At 45.5% G+C, this 9,619-nt stretch overlaps 1 protein-coding gene across 2 annotated transcripts; it reads right to left on the bottom strand.

The window, feature by feature from the left end:
- Positions 1–591: 591 nt before the first annotated feature.
- On the bottom strand, positions 592–5,742 carry LOC123046492 (uncharacterized). Of its 2 annotated transcripts, none has more exons than XM_044469879.1 (7): positions 5,231–5,742; positions 2,971–4,950; positions 2,699–2,902; positions 2,234–2,326; positions 1,575–2,036; positions 1,332–1,473; positions 592–856 (listed from the first exon to the last, which is right to left on the bottom strand). In XM_044469879.1, the coding sequence occupies exons 1-6, from the start codon at positions 5,645–5,647 to the stop codon at positions 1,378–1,380; spliced, it is 3,252 nt and encodes a 1,083-aa protein (XP_044325814.1). In that variant the 5' UTR covers positions 5,648–5,742; the 3' UTR covers positions 592–856; positions 1,332–1,377. The 2 variants fall into 2 exon arrangements, with proteins under 2 accessions (XP_044325814.1, XP_044325815.1); XM_044469880.1 differs by having other exon boundaries at positions 1,374–1,473.
- Between the last annotated feature and the right edge of the window lie 3,877 nt (positions 5,743–9,619).

The following is a 9,619-nucleotide window of genomic DNA, read 5'->3' as shown; positions in this document are numbered from 1 at the left end:
GTGATTCCTGAAGATATGTATAGGGCACATCTCACTCTGCTTGGGGCTGAGCTCCAAGCATGTGTCATGGAAGATATGCCAAGGTTTTAAGGATACAGCAAATGGCAGAACATAGGAACAAATTTACTCCTGCTCAGCTTCATACTCCCTCCGTCCGACAAGTATTTCCGGACGGAGGGAGTATTTAGGGGGTGTTCGGAGTCCCTCCGCTCCGGACTCAGCTCCGCGGAGCTGACGGAGCTACAGGCTAAAATAGCGGAGTTGGAAGGTAGGTGCTCTGCAGATCCCGTAATTCCGCAGAGCCGGTGGAGAGCCGAACAGGCCCTTAGTTGGAATCATTTTCAGCTTCTTTACATGTGTACATCAGAGCAAACAAGCCAACATATCATTTTGGTCTTAATATGACCTTCCATTTTGACAGATATAACCTTCCATAATATATACAAATTGAGATGTGGCATTAATATTTCCCTCTGCCAGGTTATTTGACTATGCTGTGGCTGACAACTGAAGAAATGCCATGGCGTCACTTCAGCGACATGCTGTCAAGTTTGAAAACAAAGTTCCTTAACGACATTTGGTAAATTTTGCTTACGTTCGGGCAACACTCCTTTGTCATCACATACATCAGCAAAATATGATTAGTTCTCTTCTCAGTCCTACATATCAGGATAGACAACTAGTTGCCCTCTTACAACAGTGCAAGAAACATGACAAGAGATTGCGATCATATGGGTGAAATGTGATCACTTCTACCCGAGAGAAACCATAAATGGTGCCTATAAAACTAAGATCCGGCTAAAAGGCGAACACTACTGCCGCTTTGTACCCCAAGCATCAGTCGATCAGGTCCAATCTGCAAAACAAGAATGAGCCCGATAAGTCAAACGCACACAGATTGAAAACAAAAACACCGTATGTGCTTTTCTCAAAGAGAGAAAAACAGCAAGGCATGTAGACTCCCTAGTCCTTTTTGTGCTTGTAAATTTCATGGAAAATGTTATATTGCACTATGTGCAAAAGAGAAGTCCCGTGCTATAAAATTTTGCCGATCACCACAAAATTTGTTCCTTTGGACTAAAAAATGCCCTTTTCCCCATGAAATTTTGCATGCATATAAGAAACTACAACAATCAGTGCGGTTTTCTTTTCACTATTTTTTTGACAATTCAGTTATGTTTGTTTTACTGTTCACCGCAGGTGCATGTGAGCTCAGGTGCATTTCGCTGCTTTCAGTAAACCGCATACTCTTAACATTTTGGGGTTAATTATTTTTGTTTCACAGCTCGGCTCTCGAGGAGGCGTATTTGGACATAATGAAATGGTATTACCATCTCATCGAGTCTGCATTTGGACATATGAGATGGCATTACCATCTCATCGAGTCCGTTGATTATGCGAGGAAGGATGACGTGGCCCTGAGTAAACAATATGCGGCTCCAAAACATCATCGGAGTTCGCTTCATTTCGTTCCTGGCACATAACAAGAAAAGGTCTGGTTTAGATACACTGTCACAAGCCAATATCAGCTACATATCTCCCACAGTCAAATCAGTTCACTAAAAGGATTTTACCTGTTGGAAACTTGATAGCATCACTGGTTCATCCGTTATTCCATTTGGTAAGCCACCAGTTGACATCATCTTCTGCATAGCACTCATTGCGTTTGTCACTCTTGCCAAGTCCTCCTGCAGCTTTTTCTGACTTTCCTCCATCACTATCACCTTCTTCCTTAGAGCGGCTGCCTCATCTTCAGCTTTTCTTTTAGCCCTCGCAGCTTCCAAGACTGCATTTTCCTGAGAGTTTTTGGGGCGACTTTCCTCTGTTACTACCACCTTCTTTCTCGGTGTGGAGACTTCATCTCCAGCCTTTCGTTTGGCCCTCGCAGCTTGCGGGTCTGACCTTTCCTGTAGGTCTTTGGGGGAGGGCCCAGGTGTATACGTGCGTGCACTAGCCCTCCTTTTTGCACCCATGGCAGGTGCATAATCATCTTCTGGGCTTTCTCGATTCTCAAGAGCAGGGTCACCAGATCGTGACTGCAAGGTGAGCAAGGCATTTCAGTTCTTGAGCGCGTCCAGGAGACAAGGGCAAAAACTATGAGTTCGGATTTATAGTTACATGTAAAATATAGTAATGGACTTGCTGGTATATAATACATAGGATTTTTTTTTCTTTTCATTCAAATAACATATGAACAAATCATCCAGATAGAAAACAAGGACATAAGAGTTACCTCTTCCTCAAATATACGTGCAAAGCTCTTTGATCCGGTTTTAGTGATATATGTTGATTTCGCCCGACAAGCTTTACCTGCAGCACTTCTGGCCTGTGTTTAAAAACATTTATCAATCATAAAATGTCTACACCTCCGTTTCAAAATGGTTGTCTTTTTTAGAGTTGGGCACAAGAATGTTAGTAAAATGTCTATAACTCTATATGGCCCATCTATTTTTCGTCACAAGGTCATTAAATTACCTTTTTCTTCCCATGAAGCAAGGCATGCAAGCACAAGAGTTAATTAGCTCTTTTCTGATGACATTGATTAAAGGGAAAAGCAAGAATACAAATGAGTTAACTTTGCGTTGGAAGTGTAGAAGGGCAAGTATTTTGAGAACAAATGGAGGTGCTAAAAGGACTTCTTTTTTGAAACAGAGGGAGTACAGTGTTACAACAAATAAAAGAGAATGCACAGCACTACCTTTGCCTTTTCCGTATTCCAATATGCAATAAGGACTCGCCATTGTTCTTCTGGGACACGAGGATCTCGATCAGCAAGACGTTCCTCTTCAGTTATATGAGGATCGTGGTGTTTCAGTTTTAGGTGACATTTCCAAAACTTCCACTTGTTTCTTATGGAGCTCAGGACCGACAACTCGCGAGGTGGATCAACATCAAATTTAAGCTATACCAAAGAATAAGCAGTGTGAAAAAAGTTGCAGGCAGGAAAAAACCAACATTAGTAATGCATACCTTAACAATGTGCCACATAACATCCTTGTTCTCCTTTGGAAATGTTTTCCAACTTACATATGTGAGAGGTGCCAACACTGCATCTCGTGCCAGTGCGCCTAGAAAGTTAATCAACATGATTGCATTTTCTCCGATTGGCAGGCCCGAAGTGTTCAAGGAGACTGGTATCCGTACACCCTTGGGCAAGGTCCACACTTTGAGACAAAGACGACCTCCTACTTTCTTTCCCTTTGCAAGGGCCCTTCTGACCTCTAGAGGTAAATAATTCCGCGCGAAATGCTCGGGGTCAGACATATCAGGAACTAAAGGAGTCGTGGTTACATCAGGGTCATCTGATTCACCAGAGATTTCCTGAGGCACCTTATGTACAGATCGGCAATAGTCCTCATCATTATCTGGATGGTCAGACTCAGACATGCTTTGATTTGGAGATACAACATAGTCCTCATCGTCATCACTTTCTACAGAATCAGTGTCTGTCGTGGCAACTGACACTTCACAATCTGGAGAGGGGGGACACTGCTGAAGAGGCACCCATTCAATTGATTCATCATCCATAGCATCTTCTGGCACTTGGACATTACGACCAAAATTCTGCAGGTCACCAGGGTCGCTTTCTAGAGGTTTATTTTCCATAGCAGCAGATGAATCTTTGGCCAAACGTTTACTATGTTTAAGCTGAAGCCCATCATTTGATGAAGCTATTGAGCCTTTTCTATTCTTCTTCTGCGTCCAACCACTAGTCTGCTTGGAAACATTACATTCAGTCTGCTCCTTCTGGATTTCATCATTAGTGCATACATTTTTCTGTTTTAGATCAGCCAGCTTATTCGGAGGTGTAAAATGTTCCCGCCCGTTAAGAGTTGAAGTGTTGCCATGCCTCTCATTAGCCTTACTTTGACGCTCAAAATCGACCTGGATTTCATGACTATCAGTATCAGAGGTCTGCCCTTCTACCTGTTGTATATTGTGGTTCAGTGATTCCATATGTCTCTTCTCGGCAATAGTCTTGGCATTAACTAACTCTGATTTTTTCTGCTTGCTACACCTTGCAGTAGTCTCCTTTATAGGAAAAGAGTACATTGCTTCTGTATTAGTTAGATGACTGGTAGGCTCACGAATTGCCTGATCTGGGTGCTCTTTCTGTGTGTGTTCTGAAGGAGTTGCATCAGACTGTTCTTTTTGCATATGTTGCTTCACTTGATTTGTAGTTGATGCCTTTCTCTTCTCTACATTAAAAGAGTTGGGCCCAACTGAACATCCAGTAGGCCAAGTGCTCTCCCTTGAAAGCATTTTATCGATCATCTCAGTGGATGCCTCTTCTCCATGATTTGCTTGGTTGACTGGCGGATGAACCACCCCATCCAGATCTAGACAATCTATCTGACTGCCTCCCGCATGACTTTCATGATAAGGCCGTTTGTGCACCTGCTGTATGATCTGAGTAGGAGTCCCCATATGCCTCTCCCCTATACTTGGAGTTTGGGGGCCAGTGGAGCATCCAACTCTCTGGTTTCTATGAGTTGCAGTAGCCTCGTATATCAATTCAGTATGTCTCGCCTCTCTATAAATTTCATGGTTGAGAGGCCCATCCTGCATCTCCTCTGAATGAATGACTCTATGCAGGCGTGCCAGCTGCGCTCGCTTTGGCTGAATATGGTAACTAGGGCGCTGATCATTTACATGATTTCTGACCTCATTTACATTTTGAGGAAAAAATTGTCTCTCCTCATTACCTACAATACCACGGCCAAGTGAAGGTCGATTTCCCTGACGGCTATGATTTGCAACAGTCTCATTAGCCACATGTATCTCCTCTCGATCAATCATATGATCAGGATACTCTTGTTCATCCCGGTGCATGTGAATGAGACGACTGGGACGCTCTACCTGCGTCCTCCGTGGAGGAATTAACCTCGCATCAGGTTCTGCTTGGTGTAGCCCTGCATGCATTGTGTAACTAGGACGCTCTTGCCATCTCTGCATCACAGGAAAAGAAAGGTGTGCACTATGAATCTTAATGGATACCCAGGTGCCAGTGTGAGTGTGCATCAACTGAGCTAGACACACTACAAAGTTGCATATATGAAATCACCAAATAAGGGGGGGAAAGCCAGAAAGGCTCTTTGTTCTACACTTAAACCAGTGTGAGATGTATTATTACCAGTGGGAGTAGTGTTTTTTTTCCCAAATGTATTGCAAAATTTTCGACTCTGCAATACCAAAATCACAGCCCAACATAATGGAGAAGCATATATACCTCCCGGGCAGCAACAATCGGAGGGACGGATGCCGGGGAGCGCGGTACGGCGGCCGCCGCGGCGGAGGTCAGGATGTAGTTCCGGAGGCGGGCGGAGTCGACGGCCAGCTCGGCGCCGCAGAAAGGGCAGGCGCAGCGCGATAGCCCGACCGGCACGCTCAGGAGCTCGCCGCAGGCGCCACACGGCAGCCTGGCCCCGCGCGCGTCCGCGGCGCCCCGCGGAAGGGGCAGCGCCCTCCGGCGGGGCGGGGGCATGAGCTCCGGGGGGAGCGACTGCGGCGTGGCGCAGTCGGGGCAGACGAACTCCGTCAGCCCCCGCTCCACCTCCAACGTTTCCCTGCACCCCACGCAGCGGACCTCCAAGAGCTCCGCGGTGTCCTCGGCCGCCGCCGCCGTGGCTAGCGGCGGTGGCGCCATCGCATTGGAGCAAGCTTAGGGCGTGGTTTCGGTTCCGTTTCGGCGGCGGGGCAGGCTCGGTCGCGGTGGACGTGGGCTTTGGGGTTTGCGGCGCCACGGTGGGCTGGGGTTTTGCGTGCGTGTCTTTCCCCTTCGCCGCTGGGCTGGCTTGCACTGCTGCAGGAACTTTCTAGAAACATTTCACTTAAACCCTATCCGTGTCTCAAAAAAACTTAAACCCTATCCTTGTTTTAGATATTGCACTTTTTATATTTTCTGAACCGATGAAAAAAATCAGTGGGTGTAGACATCATGAAAGGCCTGTTCGGAACACAGGTGTGCAAAACAAAAGAATTGGAATAAATAGAGGAAAGAGAAGGAAAGTTGATGCACAACATAGGATTGGGAAAATAGAGGAAAGGCATATGAGGAAGTGTTCGGGACATGGGTAGGAAACATCGAGAGTTCCATAGGCATGGACAATATTTTATTTGGCTAGACACAAACAACACCCTTGTCTGGACTTTTTTAATCACGCTTACCCTTGCATCCAGGATGGCAGCCAGCGGCCTAGAGCTTTACCTCGGGACTCCGCCAAAAAATGAGGACGCAGTGGATTTTTTCATTCCCGTGGAATCGACACATTAAAGGATGTTTTCCTCTGATATATTGTTCACATTTCCTATGCTCCGAACGCTAGCAAAGAAAAGTATTCCAAAGGACCAGGTTTCCTGTGAAATTCCCGCAGAAATCCCATGTACCGAACAAGGCCGAAAATACTACCCACCAAAATTAATAAAGAAAATGATTATTTGTGTGATGTAAAAATAACATATGAACACTAGTAGAAAATAAGGCTTTGGTCCAAGCAGGGCAAGCCCATTAATCCCGGTTCACTCACGGACCGGGACCCATGGGGGCATCGGTCCCGGTTCGTGAGGGCAGGGGGCCGGCCGGGCCTCGTAGGGCATTAGTCCCGGTTTGTCTGGCCCCTTTGGTACCGGTTCCAGACACGAAACGGGACCAATGGGACTCGCTCCTGGCCCACCATCATTGGTCCCGGTGGTGGCTTGAATCGGGACCAAAGGTTGCCCTTTAGTCCCGGTTCTAGCCACGAACCGGGACCAATGAGATGCCTATATATATCCCCTTGCTCGCGAGCAGAGCAGTGGAGTGCTCTCTTTTTTTGTGAGAGGTGTGTTGTGCTCTAGCTCACCTCCTATGCACATGAGGTGTTCGATGAAATGCCCAAGCCACACTTAAGCTTTCTCCTCTCGGAGCTCCTTGTCCAAACTCTATTTTCCTCAAGATTTGTCTAGATTAGGCTGCCTGTCCTGTCCCGTCCCCGTCCTCACCACCATCGATCGCCCGCGCCGATCTCATCGTCGGCACCACCCTGGTGAGCCTCTTGTTCTTATCTTCTTTCTAAAAAAAGTTCTTACTTGTATGATTTAGATAGATACTTGTGTAATTTTCTTACTTATTATTTTTTGTTATTATATAGTGCGATGGTTTTGGTATCCGCCTCCGTCGGCCCTCGTCCTGTCTATGATTCGGATGTGGTATATATATATTATCTTTTATAACTATTTGTTTCATTTAGTGTTTATGACGATTATGCCGAGCAACGTGACATATTTTTTTTATCTAGGAGGTATGTGAACCGGAAATTCCAACCGACCCTATTGTCGAGAGGTTAAATTTAGTTGAAGAAGAAAACAGTTACTTGAAGTAAAAATTGAAAAAAATTGAGGAGAAGAAGGTGATATTGGAGCTGCATGTTGCGGATGTCGTCAATGATCACAAGATCAAGAGGGATGCAATGCGCTTGAAGATTAGAAAGATTAGAAAATATGTCATTCATACTGAGGCTTGGTATCATTATGATGTTGGATCAATTGTTACCTTAGTTGCAATTATGATCGCATTTGTTGTTGCATTGAAATGTTTTAGATAGTTTCAATGTATGGTTTAATTAGATGCTCTGGAGAGCTATATGTTGTTCAATGAGAACTATGTATGTACTTTGATTTTAATGTGATGATGAACTTCTATTAATTTGGTCACTTCTGTATTCATGATGTTCTGTAATGGTTTTTGACACACTTAATTATATATAATGCATGTAGGTGAACCGACAATGGATGTACGATGACAAACGCACCTCCGAGTACATTAAGGGCGTGCATAATTTTCTCGAAGTGGCTGAGACAAACAAGCAGAATGGTTTTATGTGTTGTCCATGCCCTATATGTGGGAATACGAAGTCTTACTCTGACCGGAAAATCCTTCACAGCCACTTGCTTTATAAGGGTTTCATGCAACACTATAATGTTTGGACCAAGCACGGAGAAACAGGGGTTATGATGGAAGACAACGAAGAAGAAGAGAATGATGACAACTATGTGCCCTCTGAATACGGTGATGCTACAACGGGGGAAGCTGAAGATCAAGAGGAACCAGACGATGAGCCCGATGATGATCTTTGCCGGGTCATTGTTGATGCAAAGAGACTGTGTGAAAGTGTAAAGGAGAAGCCGAAGTTCGATCGCATGTTAGAGGATCACAAAAAAGGGTTGTACCCCAATTGCTAAGATGGCAACACAAAGCTCGGTACCACACTGAAATTGCTGCAGTGGAATGCAGAGAATGGTGTACCTGGCAAAGGATTTGAGAAGCTGCTGAAAATACTGAAGAAGAAGCTTCCAAAGGATAATGAGTTGTCCGACAGTACGTACGCAACAAAGAAGGTTGTACGCCCTTTAGGATTGGAGGTGCAGAAGATACATGCATGCCCTAATGACTGCATCCTCTACCGCGGTGCGTACGAGGATTTGAACGCATGCCTGGTATGCAGTGCATTGCGTTATAAGATCATATGAAATGACCCTGGTGATGTTGACGGCGAGCGCCCCAGGAAGAGGGTTCCTGCCAAGGTGATGTGGTATGCTCCTATAATACCACGGTTGAAACGTCTGTTCAGAAACAAAAAGCATGCCAAGTTGATGCAATGGCACAGAGAGGACCGTAAGAAAGACGGGAAGTTGAGAGCACCCGCTGACGGGTCGTAGTGGAGAAAAATCGAGAGAAAGTACTGGGAGGACTTTGTAGGTGACGCAAGGAACATATGGTTTGGTTTAAGTGCAGATGGCATTAATCCTTTTGGGGAGCAGAGCAGCAATAACAACACCTGGCATGTGACTCTATGTATCTATAACCTTCCTCCTTGGTTGTGCATGAAGCGGAAGTTCATTATGATGTTAGTTCTCATCCAAGGCCCTAAGCAACCCGGCAACGACATTGATGTGTACCTAAGGCCATTAGTTGAAGAACTTTTACAGTTGTGGAATGGAAACGGTGTACGTGTGTGGGATGAGCACAAACAACAGGAATTTGACCTACATGCGTTGCTGTTTGTAACCATCAATGATTGGCTCGCTCTCAGTAACCTTTCAGGACATACAAACAAGGGATACCATGCACGCATGCACTGTTTAGATGACACATAAAGTATATACCTGGACAAATGCAGGAAGAATGTGTACCTGGGGCATCGTCGATTTCTTTCGACCAACCATCAATGTCGAAAGAAAGGCAAGCATTTCAAAGGCGAGGCAGATCACCGGAAGAAGCCCGATGTCTGTACCGGTGATCACATACTTGTTGTGGTCCATGATTTCCAAGTAATCTTTGGAAAGGGTCCCGGCGGACTATCTGTTCCGAATGACGCCGAGGGACGTGCACCCATGTGGAAGAAGAAATCTATATTTTGGGACCCACCCTACTGGAAAGACTAGAGGTCCGCTCTTCAATCAACATGATGCACGTGACGAAGAATCTTTGTGTGAACCTGCTAGGCTTCTTGGGCGTGTATGGGAAGACAAAAGATACACCAGAGACACGGGAGGACCAGCAACGTGTGCACAAAAAAGACGACATGCCTCCAAAGCAGTATGAAGGTCCTGCCAGCTACGCTCTTACCAAAGAAGAGAA

The sequence above is a fragment of the Triticum aestivum genome, chromosome 2B, assembly GCF_018294505.1.
Source record: "Triticum aestivum cultivar Chinese Spring chromosome 2B, IWGSC CS RefSeq v2.1, whole genome shotgun sequence".
Taxonomy (NCBI): domain Eukaryota; kingdom Viridiplantae; phylum Streptophyta; class Magnoliopsida; order Poales; family Poaceae; genus Triticum; species Triticum aestivum.
The sequence above is the reverse complement of the archived record's forward strand: the minus strand, read 5'-3'. Positions and strand labels throughout refer to the sequence as shown.

Bases quoted from the DNA above. Each gene is read 5' to 3' on its own strand.
- LOC123046492 (XM_044469879.1), bottom strand. From the start codon at position 5,647: ATGGCGCCACCGCCGCTAGCCACGGCGGCGGCGGCCGAGGACACCGCG. The intron at 2,327-2,698 runs GTAGTGCTGTGC...TTTTAAACACAG, and splicing joins GGAATACGGAAAAGGCAAAG to GCCAGAAGTGCTGCAGGTAA. The intron at 2,037-2,233 runs GTAACTCTTATG...CTCACCTTGCAG, and splicing joins CACGTATATTTGAGGAAGAG to TCACGATCTGGTGACCCTGC.